Source organism: Nicotiana tabacum, chromosome 2 (genome assembly GCF_000715075.1).
Source record: "Nicotiana tabacum cultivar K326 chromosome 2, ASM71507v2, whole genome shotgun sequence".
NCBI lineage: Eukaryota > Viridiplantae > Streptophyta > Magnoliopsida > Solanales > Solanaceae > Nicotiana > Nicotiana tabacum.
The window spans coordinates 120146067-120163761 of record NC_134081.1 but is presented as its reverse complement, the minus strand read 5'-3'; the positions used below and the strand labels follow the sequence as shown (position 1 = coordinate 120163761).

At 34.0% G+C, this 17695-nt stretch overlaps 1 protein-coding gene and 1 long non-coding RNA gene across 3 annotated transcripts; both read left to right on the top strand.

The window, feature by feature from the left end:
• The first annotated feature begins 276 nt into the window (after positions 1-276).
• LOC107781238 (protein JASON) lies at positions 277-5705 on the top strand. Of its 2 annotated transcripts, XR_012702918.1 has the most exons (8): positions 277-649; positions 1316-1370; positions 1489-1586; positions 3118-3362; positions 3569-4406; positions 4532-4614; positions 4716-4914; positions 5031-5705. XR_012702918.1 is itself a non-coding variant. In XM_016601910.2 (7 exons), the coding sequence occupies exons 1-7, from the start codon at positions 452-454 to the stop codon at positions 5107-5109; spliced, it is 1596 nt and encodes a 531-aa protein (XP_016457396.2). In that variant the 5' UTR covers positions 280-451; the 3' UTR covers positions 5110-5705. The 2 variants fall into 2 exon arrangements, 1 of the variants encoding a protein (XP_016457396.2); XM_016601910.2 differs by lacking the exon at positions 4716-4914 and having other exon boundaries at positions 280-649.
• A 7747-nt stretch (positions 5706-13452) lies between these two features.
• Positions 13453-15772, top strand: LOC142168741 (uncharacterized). The gene is made up of 2 exons (XR_012698685.1): positions 13453-15159; positions 15513-15772. It is a non-coding gene; the product is annotated as an uncharacterized LOC142168741 (long non-coding RNA).
• The last annotated feature ends 1923 nt before the right edge of the window (positions 15773-17695 follow it).

Below are 17695 nucleotides of genomic sequence, written 5' to 3'. Positions count from 1 at the left end.
GAAGTTTTGCAAGTTTTGGACGCTAGAAAACTAGAGGGGATTACGCTCAGACATATTTTACCCAATTAATTAATGAGTGTCCTAATTGGTAAAGAAAAATTAATGATTGTCCTAATCGAATTAGTCCCTTAACAATTTCATCTAATGCATACTCGCGACTCGCGCGTGAGGAAATATTCAAAGGAAAAAAGAAAAATAATAAAAAGCGTAAAGCCTTTTATTTTCCCTCCCGGTTCGAAATTCAAAATCCAAAAGAGCATATACAGTGACTCCTCACCGGCTCACCCTACCAATAATAATTTTGCCTTCTCTTTAAATCTCATCAGTCTCTGAATTCCACCGCACGCAATTTGAAATAGAAAGCTTAGCTAGGGTTTTCACTTTCATGGCATTTTCAATCAATCAATCAATCAATTGAGTGGTAATCGGAGGATGAAATAGCCTGAGAAATATGTTATGGTCAAGGTTACCTTCCGCCGAAGAACTTAATTATCCGAAAAATCGCGATATCGTTGGAGTGTTTAGGGCACTGGTTGTCGCCGCCATGGGATGTCTATTCGGTTGTTTTCGTATCAAGGATGGTTCTCTTTCTCCTGCTCCTTGCTCCGATCCTAAATCTCATCTCGTCTCCCAGTCTATATCTACTAAGGTCGTCTTGAACTTCTTATTTATTTACATTTATTTGTTAATGTATTTTTTGTGGGTTGCTCTAGTGGTGAGCATCCTCCGCTTCCAACTAAGAGGTTGTGAGTTCGAGTCACCCCAAGAGCAAGGTGGGGAGTTCTTGGAGGGAGGGAGCCGAGGGTCTATTGAATTGAAAACAGCTTTTCTACCCCAGGGTAGGGGTAAGGTCTGCGTACACACTATACTTTTCAGACCCCAGTAGTGTGATTATACTGGGTTGTTGTTGTTGTTGTAGTAGTTTCTGGTGAAATTTTTATGAAAAAGACAAACAAATGACCAAATAAGCTAAGCATAAATTATGATAGTAATAAACTTTCGATTCACTTTTGAGTCCTGGTATATTCAGCTGATCTGCAATGACATTTATGAAGTTCTGTTTGATTGCTGATGAGATTATAGGGGAAATAAAGAGAACTAAAAAGCTATTTACTGTCACATTTTGTGTCTCTCTCTGTCGTTTGATTACTGAGTAACTATAAGGATGAAATTTGCGGTCTAGAGTTACTTTACATAATGATATATTTCTGATGATACTTTCTATAGCTACTGTATTTTGGTTGGTCTGCTAAATATAGAAGAAATTCTAAATTGCTGATAATTTTTGTTTATTTGATTTTTGTTACTTGATCAGGAACCTGTAGTATCTCGCAACAGGAGTCCATTATCTTCACTTTTTATTTCTGAAGGTAGCTTATTGTGTATTTTTATTTTTTATGTTTTAGAAATCAGTTTTCCTTTGCTTCAGTCAATTCATTAAAGTGTTAATATTTTTGAGCTCATGGATTTTTGCACTGATGATATCAGAAAAAGGCGAGGATGATGATTTGCACCAAACTGAAATGGATAAGCAAGACACAGGAACACCTAAGTCTGAGTTGGATGCGAAAGAGCTCAGGGATCAGGTTCATTTTCCTGAAGTTCCATGTTTAAAATATTAAATATGACTTTGTGATTTATTAAATTTATGTTGCAACAATTGGATATGTATGAGGGAATTGATATAAGCAGAAGAATAAATGAAACTTTGGAGGAGAAAGCTTCCCTTTCTGTTCGCCTCTTACATGAAGAGGAAAGGTACTTGAAATCAATTAAAAGAAAACTTAAGCACACATATGTATATATTCCTCTCTAATTTCACTATTTCATATAGTATCTTAATTTCCATGTTAGTGACCTTAGATGTTCTGTTTTTCTTTGAGAAAATTAAGAAATATTTATTTCATTTATAAAGCACTAAGTGCTGAAATGTACAAAGTTTATACAGTACAAGAAGGCATCCTTTCATACTTGAAAGGAGCTAACAAAGTCAACCTTTTCAATTATACCTACTATACAACAACAACTCCCCACCTTGCTCTTGGGGTGACTCGAACTCACAACCTCTTTGTTTTAAGTGGAGGGTGCTCACCACTAGAGCAACCCACTCTTGTCAATTATACCTACTATACAAAAGATGAATTACTTAGGAGTTCCCTCATCTGCCTATAATTTGTATTCTTCAAATGGTAGAGATTTTCATTTACTTAGTACCTGACATTTCCCTCTTGTTGAACTTGCACAAACGGATGTGTAAACAAGTCAGAATGTGAAATCAGTAACATCTCTACTTTTAGGAAGTTTGAATAGATTTCGGGGTCATTGTTATGTGTAGTTTCTTGGAGATATATTTTACTAAAACTTAATTTGCACACAAGTTTGTTGTTGTAATTTGCACACATTAAGTAGAACATCAAAATTTCCATACAGTAGTTTGTTGAGATCTGCCTATAAGACGAAGATATTTTTTAATTCTGTAGGATAGCACCTGCCCCATTTGCAGAAGAAAAAGCTTAATGTAACTGACATAGGTAATCAAACAACAATGGAGAGTTGATGGCCTAATTCCACCTAGTGTCGAATTAAACCAATAGAGAAAGCAACATTAGTTTTGACACAACTACCTAGTCTCCATTTTCATCATATTTCATCATCCTGCTAGCTGTTATTAGCTGTTTCTATTGATTGTGGTGCAATTTGGTAATGGTTCTATCAAATTTGTTGATCATTATGACCTTTGCATGTGTTTGTCACCTTATTTTGCTGTTTGGATTTGTATAACTTCAACTTTGCGAATTCCTATAAAAGTTTTAGTGAAATGCATTGAAGGTTTGTGAATTTTCTGCTGACAGAGAATAAGATCCAACATTATATATGATGATGTGATTAATCATTTGGTGCCTGAGTAATGTAGCATTCTTGTACTTCTTTGATTTACTAATTGTCGCGATTAACAGTAGACCTTCCTTTCCTTTTAGTTTTGGACATTGAAACTTTCTGCAACTTTCATCAGATAGTAACCATCCAATCCAGGCTAATTTAGGTTTGGGGTTTCCACCTCCTACTTTTAGATTATTTCTGCATTGAATAATTCGTGTGAGTTATTATATTATGCAGGCCAAGTTTCTTAAAGCTTGTGGAACCTTACCTGAGACTCCTGCTGAAATTCGGAAAGGCTTGGTGAAACGCAAAGATCTATCAACTCCAACTGGAGATGTTGAACCTTTAAAATTCAAGTCTTGGCTCTCTGATATGGCTGTTCAAGAGCTCAACCTGAATTTGCCACCTGAGGACCCGATTACACCTAGTAAAAGCAATGGACTGGAAAAACATTCTGGTTCCTTGGCACGTTCACCTAGCAGGTAGAACTTTGACCTCAAAAAACGCTGGTCAATCCCTACAGTTATGGTTGATCTTGTTAAAGAAGTTCTTAGGGTAACAATCCAATTTAAATGTTCCCTTGCTATTTCACTGGGATGTATGCTTATTTAGCAGGTCTTGACTAGCTATTTTTTAATGAAGGTCTGTCTAGCTGTTTTACATCTCATGTTGTCTTATGTTTCTGTAGCTGCATGATGGATGGACACAATAGTCAAAGTTTGTCGAAAAGCTCTATTCATGGTAGTGGGTCTTCTAACACTCCGGCATCCATTAAGGTTAATGCTAATCAGACTCATAAAGACATAGCTTCGGAAGTTACACCAACATTTGCTCCCAGTGCCCTGTACATGAACAAATCTGTTCGTTTTGACTGTGAGTCCGATCTATCTGCAGTATCATGCAAAAGTTCTTCATCGACACTTGACAGTCAAAACGCAAAGCAGCCTGGCAATTCCTATGCATTGAAAAATTCTCCCTATCCAACCCCCCTAAAACTAAGTGATGAAATGCAAACACCTGGAACTGTTTTTCCGGCATATTTAGACAACATTGCAAATGGAAAAACTGCAAGGATCAGGTCTCAGTTTGTTTATCCAGTGTTAAACCCTGTTTATAGCGCATCACAGTTAAAGGAATTGTCAGATGAAGATTCCTACTCCATTCTAGATTCTAGTTCCATATTATTGTCTAGTAACATGACAGAATCTGGTGAATGGCCAAATGAAGCAAGCTTTTCGTCAGAACAAGGAATGTCTGGGTTAAAAGAAGCTTCAGCTGATAAAGATTCAAAGGTAGAAGCAAGCTTGTCTTCGTGGCTGAAACCATCTTCAATCAATCAAGATGAGGGTAAGCAGCATAATGGTTCAGTTTATGGTGACAATGTTCATTATGGCAGAACTCCTGGAGATAGGCCTATTCTTGGGTTGGTTGCTGCTCACTGGAAAGATGATGAAAATTCTCATATATCTCCTAAAAAATGGTGGGATGGAAACGGGATTCCTAATTCAACAAACAAGTATAAGGAGGTTTGTCCTGCTTAGTTTTTTAGCCTTCTCTTTTACTTTCTCTTTTATCCTTATTTTCCGTCTACATCCCAACTCTTAGCTACATTAATCAATGAGGTAACGCTGATGACTTTGGGACTTGGCAGGATCAGAAAGTAAGTTGGCATGCAACACCATTTGAAGAGAGACTGGAGAAGGCATTATCACAAGAAACTTCCATTTCACAAAGGTATTCAATCTTTCTTTTATGTCTCTTTGTATAAGTTCTTTTGTTGGTTTGATTGATATTTCTCTGTAACTGCTCTTTCATTTATCTTTATTGTATCACAGTTAATTTGCTGCTTATTTCATCGGCTTTGAATAAACTATCTAGGCAGACAGATGTCGACTGACCAAGTAAATAGGTAGAATTAAAGGAAGTAGCAGGTTGTGATTGAAATTTTGATCAGAGTACCGTAATTTTCTGAATCAATGAGCTGGTACCCTGACATTTTAGAGTTGAACAACAACATACCTATTGTAATCCCAGGTAGCGTGTACACGGACCTTACCCCTATCCTGTGTGAGGTAGAAATGATGTTTTCGATAGACTCTCGGCTAAAGGTTATCAAATATATATTTCTGATGTATTTTTCTGATTTGCAGGAAGCAATTCAGTGGGACAACACCAATTACCTTTAATGAAACTGAGGAATCAGATACTGCTCACTCGCAAGTGCACTAATTATCTCTAGTCAAACTCACTTTGCTTCCATCATTTAGCGATATGTTTGGGAATTGGATACCCGGACCTTTTTTCCATTTGGTTGAGATGCTGCTCGATCTCAGTTGTATGCCAGATATTCAAAGTGTGTGCTTTATTTCTGATGAAGGTTCGACACAAATCAAAGGATTTCCAAGTTTTAATGTCGTTCTTCATTGATGTGGATATATGGTTTGTCATAACGATTTTTGGTTTTGGTTATAAAAGCTCTTCTTAAGTGGCTTTTAAAATAGAAAAAGAAAAACGAAGACTCACAGATGAGCTGAGTATGGATATATGCTCTATATGTTTGAGCATCTGTTTAACAATGTAGAGTATGAGCAAATCTTTGCTGCTGTAGCCATGCCTCATATTTGGTTTCTTAGATGAATATTAATGCGTTATTCAGATAGAGTCGTGAGTAATCCATGTGTTAAAGTTCAACGTCAGTAGTCTAAGAATTGGATTGAAAACATAAAAGTTGCCCTTCGGCTCGTGTAGCATTAACCCAAAATTGTTTCTTTGCACTTGTGCATTCTTCTTATTTTGAGATTTTATAATAAATCAACATTTTACTACGCTACGCTCCATTTTAATTTACGTGAACCTATTTGATTGGGTATAAAGTTTTAAAAAAAGAGAACTTTTAAACTTGTGATGTAAAATAAAGCACATATATTTTGTGTGGCTATAAATCATTGCATAAAGATACATTATTTTTAAATATAGAAATGAATCATTCTTTTAACACGGATTAAAAAGAAAATAAGTTTACATAAATTGAAACAGACGGAACAGTAAGAAAGAGTTAGTGGGCGTTTGGACATAAGAATGGTAAAATTCCAAAACAAAGTGAAAAAGTTTTTCAAATAAAAATGACATTTAAAAATTAGAGTTGTGTTTGGATATGAATATAATTTTGGTTTGTTTTTGAAGTTTTGTGAGTGATGTAAAGAATTTTAAAAAATAATTTTTTGGAATTTTTTAAATTTTTAAAAAATTCTAAAATAAATCTTAAAGTGAAAATTGAATAATTTATAACCAAACGCTAATTTTATTAAAAAGTGAAAAATTTCGTATGTCATACCAAAAGAAAACAAAGGTTAAAATAGGAAAAGAAAAGAAAATGGCCAACAGGGATAAATGCGACATTTCAGAACAAACAAAGGGGAGCCCTAGTAGTCATAGTATATAAGAAGGGCAGCGACTCCCAATTCAGGTAAGAGGGGGGGAAAGCCATCTGAAAGTGAATAGCATTAGGAGTCGGAGAGGAGCTTGAAGCGGCAAAAATGGCAGAAAGGGAAATATGTGGAAACGAAAACACTGATCCAAAATTAAAAATATGATGGGATTACATACAATTGACTGATAAGGTCTTAAATTAGTCAGTTTATTACATATAAAAACATGTGTTGTCACACACTCTTTCAAGTTTCTCTCTCTCTCTCTCTCTCTCTCTCTCTCTATATATATATATATATATATATATATATATATATATGCTATTCCGACCTTCAATGGCTTCTCCTCTCGACCTTATGATGATTCTACAATCTGAAGGTTCAAAATTTATTTTTAATATTTTTCTCCTTTTATAATTCATCTTTGTTTGGTGTTCTGTATTTTAACTTTAATTTGGTTTTCCTATCTTTCTTATTTTTGTGGATTTCTCACTATATGGGTCATTCTTCGGCTTCTCTGGTATTTGGTATTGTTTTTTTCTTCTTAGTTTTTGAAATTTATTTTGAAGAACAAGAGTATCATCTGTTAATTTATTTTTGGATAAGCTTTTATTTTTGGATAAGCTTTTATTTTTAGGAACTTTTGCACTACTATGGCTGTCCAACGAGACGAGATGATATTTAGCCAGGACGGTGGCGGGACGGGAGGACGGGACGAAATCGTAGGCCCATCCCGTCCCGCTAACAAACGGGACGGACGGTAGGCTCATCCCGTCTCGCTAACAAACAGAACGGGACGGGACGGGTTTGCGGGCCTTAAGTGCCATTTTAAAATAAATTATTTAAGCATTGAGTTTGACAACGGATATTCTTTTGTCAATGACTAAGTTTTTAAAGTTTGCAACATCTAATTTTTTGATTTATTCAATAAATTTAAAAATTAAACAAAAATTAGGAAATTAAGTAAAGAATTATAAAATATTAAAATAAAAGACTTGTAATAAAATATTCTAGCAATTATAAATATATAATAGAGTTATAATTTATTTAATATAATTTCAATCCATTAAGTAACTAAGTAAGAGTGTAAGAGAATTCATAAAATAAATTCAACGCTTAGAGCCTTTTATTTTATTAATAGAACTTTCAAATCTCACATACAAATATAATTCTTTTGAAGAGCACCTAATCTACGCAGCCACCTTCTAGGAAGGGTTCTGTTTGAACTTTGAACTAAGCCTCTTAGTAGCCAATAAAAAAATTATCATACTAATATTTGTAAGCTCCTATATAACTTTGTTGTAACTTATCTATAATTTTTTTCGGACATTGTTCTGAAATTGGCAATGTTGATTGATGTTCCATGAGTTCCATGCCGTCATCGCTTCCAGTGCTAAGTATCTCATTGTATTCTTCTTCTTCCTTAGTGGTTAATTTTTCAAAACCAAGATTTTTCTTTTTGAATTAATCCAATCTCTGAATAATACGGAAATCTCTAGGCTGTCCTCCGCTAATGAATGTCTATGATCTCCGATTTGAAATCTTGCCGCGCTAAAAGCACTCTCCGATGCTACTGATGATGCTTGAATAACAAGGATATCTCGGTTCATTATGGAAAGTGTTGGAAAAGCCTTGCCACGCTCCCTCTACCATGCCAAAAGTTGTTCGTTGCCTTCTTCGTCTTTAATACTTTCCAATCCTTATTTAAGATAAGAATCAAGTTCATCATCAATAGAAGAATCAAAACCTGTTATATCATCCATATCTTTCCATAGAACTTCTACTCTAGACTTAGAAGTAGAAGGAGCAATTTCACCACCTGTTGTTTTCATAAATTTATATTTATCAAACATTGATCTAACATAAGAATATATGTTTGCTTGGCATTCTTCGAGAGATGGTTGTTCATTTTTTTGAATTGCTAAATTTTCATAAATTTTACGAACAAGTCCCTTTGCACCTCTTAATTTTAAAGATGGGTTAAGTATAGTAGAAATTAAATAAACTTGGGGAATAGGAAAAAAATACTTTTTAAATTTTGTAATCATTTCATTAATGGCCGGTGCATAAGTTGGATTAGTTTTATACTTACCAAATACAACAGAAATTCCACAAATATACCATAATATTTGTGTAATAGTAGGATAATATATACCAGAAAATTATTTTGTAGCATAATAAAATTTTTCTAAAAATTTAGTAAGCTCTTTGATCTGATCCCAATCAGAATCAATAATTTGATCAGCGGGGATACCATTATGCATATTAAATACCTTTTGTATAGGCACCCGATAATCATAAGCAACTTTAAGCATTTCATAAGTAGAATTCCATCTAGTACAAACATCTTTTGGAACTTTTCTATATGGAAGGTTAGCACTAGCACATTGTTGAGCAAATTCACGAATTCTACTCGCTTTATTAGCCCGAAAAATATAGTCGCAAGCATGTTGTACTTTACTACAAGCATCAGAAAATAAATTAATACCATCTTTTACAACCAAGTTAAAAATATGGCATGCACATCTAACATGAAAAATTGCCGGATTAATTGGACAAAATCTAGTTCTTAAGCTAGTTGCTGCAGTTGTGTTAGCAGAAACATTATCTAAGGTGATAGTTAAAACTTTATCAATGAGTCCATAAAAATCAAGTATTTGTAGAACAGTAGTTGCAATATATGCTCCAGTGTGTTTTGAATCAACAAATTTATAACCAATAATACGTTTTTGCATGTTCAAGTGATGATCAACCCAATGACATATAACAGTTAAATAATCACAACCATTAGGACTACGACCTATATCAGATGTGATAGACACTTTACAATCTAAGTGAAAAAATACACAACGAATATACTGAAGATATTCGGTTTGAAATTTAAAAATATCATTTCTAACTGTAGTCTTAGGAAAACCTTGAAAAGAAGGATTATAAGTTTCTTGTATATAATGAACAAAAGCAGGGTGAGAAGAAAAAGTAAAAGGTAAGCCACATACAACTACCATTTTTGCTAAGTTCTCACGATCTCTATCTTTGTTATATGGGCGTAAAATCGTACCAGAAGCAGGGTCAAGCTGTTGTTGTAAAAAATTAAAACCCCCGTCAGATATACTAGGAGTGCTAGTACCAATGCTAGGATTTGGTATTTGCCCGACTTCTATTTTAGCTTGTATCCATAAAGCTTTGTGGTCCCTACCTAAATGCCTAGATAAACCCCCCGTCCCACAACTTTTGGTGTGCACAAATCGTTGCTTACATATTTCACATGTAGCACGTTGATTGACTTTATCATGTTTAAAAAATTTCCATACAAGTGATGTTTTGGGACGTTCACCCTTAGGCTTACCCCTTACAGGAGGTACAGGGGTAAAGCTCCAGATCGAGATTGACTCTGAGTTGGAGCTTGTGTTGCGGGACTAGTGGGTTTTTCATCTAATTCTTCTTCCTCATTTTCTACATCCTCATTTTCTTCGTCCTCAATAAAAATATCCTTGCCAAATTGTCTTTGTAAAGTTTCATGATCTAGTTGTTCTCCGAAATTAATATTATAACATGCGGGGGGTTGGGAAAATGAAGTTTCATCAACATGAGTCATTTCATCTATATGTTTTCTAATTATAGGAGAAAGGCTAGAATTAGGATTACTACTACTTTCACCTTTACTACTTTTTTTACTAGTTTTTTTAAATACGCCAAATATATTTTTAGGTGCCATAATTTAAATACGAAATTAAATTTAAAAAGTTAACACAAAAATTAAAAACACAAATGAAATACGAAAATAGAACACGTAAAGTAAACACAAAAATTAAGCACTAAAATAATGCGCAAAAAATATATATTAAAATTAGGAGATGGAACGAGTGCACCGTGATTAAATATTAAAACTTGAAGAAATTGCCCAAACTATTGCTCCAAATACTTGATAAATTAATTTGAAGCTTGAAAGTTACTCCAAATATTTGTCAAAATACTTGAAACTTATCACTTGATTGCGATAAAATTGAGAGAATAATATAGATAGAATGAAAGAGATTTGAGAGAGAATAATTTGTTTTTGTGGGAAGAAATGAAGAAGGATTGGAGTATTTATAGTAGAAAATAGAGCCAAAGTATAATTTAATAAACTTAGGGATTATATTAAAAGTTTGGGGGTAGGGGGTATTTTGGTGGGAGTGGGGGCCAGATATGACCGTTTTTGGCCGTTGGGAACGGCTATTTTTGCGATTATAGCCGTTGCCCAACGGCTATAATTATAAAAAAAAAAGGGACGCGGGACGGGACGGGACAGGTGGGACGGAACGGACGGGACGGGCGGGACGGGACAGACGGGATGGGCGGGACGGGACGGGACGAGACGGGACGGGACAAAACAGGACGAAATGGGACGGGATAAACGGGACGAAATGGCCATCCCGTCCCATACCGTGTCCCGTTTAACATGTGGTCATCCCGTTTAAAATTAAGTGGGATGGGACGGGACGTCCCGTCCCGTTGGACAGCCATATGCACTACTATATTTTTCAACATATTCTTATTTATTCTGAAATTTTTGCTAAACCAACAGGCAATATAAAAATGTCTCCGGAATAAGGATAACTATATTTGATTTTCTTATTGAAATGATTGACTTAAATTAAGCTAGTAAGCAAGTGAAGTAGCTATAGAAATTGCGGGTGGGTATTAAGAGACCTCTTAAATTGGAGAGGTAACTAAAGATTTATTTCCAGCTAAAGTAACTATAAAATATAACATTATGTTTCAATTTATGTGAACCCATTACAGAATTAAAGAAAAAAGATTTTTGATTTTGTAGTGTAAAATGAGTCATTATACAAAGGTAAATTGTTTCCAAATAGGTAAAGTGGTTATTTTTTCGGTACGGACTAAAATGTAAATAAGATCATTCTTACCCTATCCCATCTCCACTCCCACCTTCACCCTCCATTCCTACCCAAAATAAAAATATTATTAATAGTATTTTTTTTCATGTTATAAATAAATTTTTTTATTTAAACAAAATAAGTTATTTTCTTTTCGTGTAGAAAATATATTTTCTTTCATTTTAATAAAAAAAGTACTCACTCTGTTTCAATTTATATTAACTTATTTTCTTTTTAGTTCGTGCCAAAAAGAATAACCTCTTTCCTTATTTGGAAAAAATTTAATGCCTCATTTTACATCACAAGTTCAAAAGTCTTCTCTCTTTTCTTAAATTCCGTGTCCAATCAAATGGGTTCATATAAATTGAAACGGAGGAAGTATTTTTTTTCATGACTTGAAAAAAATATTTTCTTTCATTTCAACAAAATAAGTTATTATCTTTTCGTCGTGTAGAAAAAAGTATTTTCTTTAATTTCAACAAAAATAATAATTCTTTTTTCATGATGTTAAAAAATATTTTTTTTCATTTCAACAAAATAAGTATTTTCTTTTCATGATTTAAAAAATATATTTTTTTTAAAAAAGAGTATTTTTTTAAATAATTATGGAGTATAAATTTCAAAGTTGTTTTTCGCCTTATTTTAAAAAGCGTATCTGAGGCGAGGCGTACCAAAAACGCCCCGGAGCAATGGTGTGGGGCGAAAGTCTCAAGAGGCGTACGCCCCGCAATTTGGGATTGTGGGGCGTACGCCCGGGCGTTCGGGGCATACACCCGAGCATTCAGGGCGCATTTTTTTAGTAAGGAGTAAGTCCCAGAGATTTTTTCAAATTAAAACAAAATTTGTTGAATTAGTCCTTCATATAATACTCAAATTCTCAAAAGTGAGTTTGGCAATTATTCAAAAGGTTTAAAAAGGAACTAAAAAGTATTAAATTTAAAAGTAAAAACCTTTTTTTATTGATTTAAGCCCTAATTCATGGTTTTTCCAAATTTTTATCTTGTTCGCTAGTCTGCTAATATTTTTCAAAAGCAACGAATATTTAATTTTTTTTACAAATACAAAGATAACTACTTTTTCTTCATAGCAGCAAATTCAAAGTTCAAATTGCAGGTTAATCATCCTTATTGTTACTCCATATAGAAAATTTTATTCTTTTAGACTCAAATTACTTTTACTTGTAAGTAACGTATAATAGATTGTTTTGATTAGTTTTTGTGGGGATGAAAAATACACACACACACACACACACACACACACACACACACACACACACACACACACACACATATATATATATATATATAGTTTTCTTCAATTTTTATGCAATTTTACCTGTTTATAAATATTAATTGTCATTATATTATTTTATAAAATATTAAAAATTAAATATCTATGGGGCTTACGCCCCGCTGAGGCATATGTAAAACGCCCCGCCTTACGCCCACGCTTTTTAAAACACTGGTTTTTCGTAAAAAGTAAAGCACACAATTAGTTTTTTAGGGTTTGTATAAATTTTTAGAAGAATAATTAAACTGATGGAGAAATAGTGTCATAAAAGGGAGTGGGGAGAGTAACATAAAAAAATATTTTTTTTAAAAAAATATTTTCTAATCTTTAACCAAACAATAAAAAATATTTTTCAAAATTATTTTTCATTCACCAATCAAACAAGAGAAAATAAGTGATAGAATTACAATCACTTATTTTCCATGAAAACATGTGATAGAATCACTTATTTTCCATGAAAAAATATTTTTCTTCTTACCAAACACACCTCTAATAGATTAAGAATTAGATATAGTCTTTCTAAGAGAATTTATATCGATTCATCAATTTAGGTAATAAACTTTGGAGTTTGAACAACATCAATAAATTCAATAGCAAAAGCTTTTAATCAAAATGTAATTAGAATCAATTAATGTATATTTAATCAAAATATATTTAACATTATTTTGTGTTTATACTAAGTGCGAGAAGGATCTCTCACGGATCAGACCTTTTGACATTTACCACTTGAATTCATAGACCATAAATCCATTGTTAAAAGGCCCACAAATGAAAATTTCAATATTATATTAATGTCCAAAGTCCCAATATTTCAGTCATATGTAGTGTTGGAATTACGTGAAGTGCATTTGGGCCTGGCCCAGTTTATTTATAAACTGTTGTAGAGCCTTAGTCTTAGTTAGTTAGTCTTAGTTTTATTCATTGAGTTGTAAATGAGCCCCAAAATATATAAGAGAGGCAGACAACATTCCATATGAGTTTTGGGTCAGATTCTTTAGTACAAAATGCAAGTTCTTTTCTCCCGTTTCTCTTCCTCTTTACATTTCACAAAACCCTAACTACAATCTGTCATTTTCTTTCGATTTTAATGGCTTAACATGGTATCAAAGCCATGAATTCGTTAGTTCCCGATATCCTCTACCTAGCGATGTTACCCTCGTATGCTATTATCAAGGATTTCGTCTTCGTTGAAGTTTTTCGATTTTTCTGATATTCGTTGGATTTTTTTGATTTTCACAGTGATTCTCTTCTCCTTTACTGTCGGAGTTGCATTATTGAGTTGGAATCTCTGGCGCTCCAGCAATTTTTGGTTTTTTTTTTTTTTCACATCTAGGGTTTCGAGCACATCGATTGGGATTCCGCTTGTAATTTCGTCTGCTGTGCATTTTTCCTATCAAGGCCTTAGCTTTTTCAGGTCGCGAAGAAGTCCGGTATATTCGCTCCTTGCTTAATATCTTGCATTTACTGTGGTGTAGTCATTTCGTCGGCATATTATCTATGCATTGTTTTTGGATAATCTGGCCTGCTATCATGGTTAATTCTGATTCTGGGGTGACTTCCGCTACTACATATATTCCTGAGCCCTCTAGTCCACTGTTTCTTCTCCCGTTTGATGTTCCTGGTGTGTCTCTTGTTGCTGTCCCATTTTCGGGCACTGAATTTGGGGGATGGAAGCGTAGTATGATGGTGTCTTTGTCTACTAGAAACAAAATAGGCTTCATAGATGGGTCTTATGCTAAGCCTGTTGTGAATTCCCCTCAATATCGGCAGTAGGACAGGTGTAATAATATGGTAATATCATGGTTAATCAACTCATCATCCCCAGACATAGCTGAGAGTGTGCAGTATTCTGAGACAACTGAAAGTATATGGAAATAATTAAACAATAGATATGGGGTTGTTAATGGAACCAAAGTTTTTGAAATAAAGAGAGAGCTTTCTTCTACTTATCAGGGTTCTCTTGACATAGCTTCGTATTTCAATAAACTTAAGAAACTATGGGATGAATTGGGGGCTATGCGTAGCAGTCATGCAAACTCCTGCAATTGTCTTGCTAAAGAGGGTCTTCAAAAGGAAAAAGAAGAAGATAAAGTACATCAATTCCTTATGGGTCTAAATGAGGTATATGTAGGGGTTAGAAGTAATATTTTGATGATGCAACCACTACCATCCCTTGATAATGTGTATAATATCCTATTACAAGATGAAAAACAGAGACAAGTTGTCCCTATCACTCAGTTCAACTCAGAATCAGCCTCTTTTAATGCAAATTTCAACAAAATTCTTCCTCAATTTCCATCTCAAAAACATTATGCACAGAGGGTAAACTTTGATCAGAACATTCAGAAAACCAATTTTGATCAGAATAAGGCCTCTTTGTCCTGCAAATACTGCAAGAAGCCTGGTCATACTATTGAAAAATGTTATAAATTCCATGACTGTCCTCCAAACTTCAAGTTCACAAAGGGTAAAAGGTTTGGTACTGCTGCAATTGTTGAAGGCCAGCCTTCTGGGACCTCTGATTTTGCTGCACTGTGTTCCCTCATCTAGCAATGAGTCTTTAGTTCCTGGTCTCACCAAAGATAAGTACTCTCAGCTGCTTAATTTGCTTCAACATTCTACACTAGGTGAATCCAATTCTCAGCCTGTCCTCATAGGTTCTGCCAACTTTGCTGGTAATACTTCTTCTTTGCCTTTGTGTCTAAATGATAGTTCTACTGTGCGCATGTTAACTAGTGTAGCTGGAAGGGTATGGATAGTGAATTCTGGAGTAACTGATCATATGACCTCTAATAAAAACCTACTTTTTAACATAACACCTCTTCTTGTACTTTACTTAGTCTCCTTACCTAATGGTTACAAGGTTAAGGTTACCTGTACAGGTTCCCTTACTTTGCTACCATCTTTCACTCTACACCATGTGCTGTACATTCCTACTTTTCATTACAATTTGATTTCAGTCAGTAAGTTAATTGGACAATTCAATTATTATGTTCTATTCACTTCTTTTTCATGTATACTTCTACAGGCCCATTCTATGAAGAAGCTTCTGGAACTTGGTAGAATGGACCAAGGATTATACAAATTTCATCTTCCTGTTTCTGTACTTTCTAATTCTGTTGTTTTTAAAAACTTTGTTTGTGCTTTTAATAATGTGGTACAAGGTGCTAAACCTTCATTGAATGCAAATATACATGTTGTCACACCTCCTTTTTCCCGAAGGGATGGGATAGGGGAGTTTTTCCAATTAAAGTGACAATATTCGAAATGGGATTATTTATTTGATCAGAGTCGCCACTTGGAATAATTTATGGTGTCCCAAGTCACCGGTTTATTTTAAATCCCAAATCGAGGAAATTTGACTCTATTTATGGTCTGCGAACACAGAAGACCGGGTAAGGAATTCTGTTAACCCGAGAGAAGGTGTGAGGCACTCCCGGATTCCGTGGTTTTAGCACGGTCGCTCAACTATTATTAATTGGCCTAATTATCTGATTTATTACATGTTTGAAGCCTATTGCACATTTTATCTTTTTGACCGCTTTTAATATTTATGGAATTTATTTGAACAAGTCGCGATGTCGTGCACTCGTTTGTTTTTGTACATATTGCGAATCGCGTCACGTGAAACGCACCCGCGATTTACGACATGCTTATTTTATTGTTGTTTGAAGTTATGGTCGGGTCACATGAAATGCACACCCGAATTGGAATTTACGTATCGTGACCATGCCACGGGAACCGTACCCATCACCACGATGATTCATTATTAATCGCGCTTAAAGAAAACTACGATGTTCATTAATTAATTTCATAAAGCTAATTTGAGATTATTGTAAGGTCAAGAATTATGAAATTATTTGTGGAAGAATGAAGTAAATTAGTTAACGGAATAAATAGGCCAACATGTACCAATACTCTATAGCCCCAACAGATTAATGACCCAACATACTAAATTCAAATTTCATTATATCAAATCTATTATCATAATTCAGAGAATAAGACAATTAATATTAAGAAAAAAATGAACAAACTAGTCAAATTAACAAGATAAATGTATGTTATCACGCAAGAACGACTTAAACATTCACCAAACTGCTTAATAGATTTCACCAACGATTTTAACCCTCACAACTCAAAGGAATAAACCAACAAAATATTATGAAAATGAACAAGACCAAACAAAGCAACAACTAAAACAATGCTGACACAAAATAGGCATAAGCTAATCAAAAATAAACACCAAACTATAATAAGCAAAAGAAAACAAGCAGAACTAAGGAAATGCCGAAAACGGACCTTTTTATAACTTTCAAAATATAAAAAAAAAAACACTTCTCAGCTAGTTTATAAAGAAGATCGAGTCGATAATACCAGACCCGTTAACCAAAGACCACGCCGGAAAACACTCGAATCTCGCGGACGAACTCGAACTCTACTCGACCCAGAGAAAACCGAAACTCAAAGAGCTTTTGTAGGGCAGCGAGCTGAGGCGGGTCTTAGATGCGCTATCGAACTTCGACCTCGACTCTACTCTTTCCCCTCGGACAAAAGCAGACTCCACTAAGATAATAAAGGATAACCAAATTTCTGCTATGGTAAATACCAAATAGAAACAGTAGAGGTGTTGAAGTTAAAGCTTTTTCTTTAGGAGATAACTAATAGGCAAAGAGTAAATTTTAGAGAGGAGAAGAGCGGCCGCTTTTTTTTTCTTGTTTTTATTTTGGGTGAGGTGTGTATTTATCTTTAGGTAGGGAGAAGGGGCTTAGGGTTAAGGGATTGGGCTTGGATTTAGGAAATTGGGTTGGGTCCATGTCTTGTTGGGTTTTAATTTTGGGCTAAGAAGACTAAAATAATGTAATGTATTTATAAAAATCACTCCTAATAAACTACTAAAATAAAATTAAATATTAAAAGTAAAACTATATTTTTATATTTTTAAATGTTATAATAAAGTAAAAATAGAGAAAATAGGCTAAAGTCATGGTAAAATTAAAATACTATAAACATAAATATACTAACTGACCTTAAACTAAAAATAAAAATATTTTTGAGTTTTTTTAAATTGTAATTTGAAGTAAAAATTGATTGAAACTCTATAAAAATTAAAGTTAAGTTAAATAAATATTTTAAACACTAAAATAGCTCAAAAACGTGCCGGATCAAAAATTACGTGCTTACAAGTATGTCTAAATAAACTTTCAATTTTTT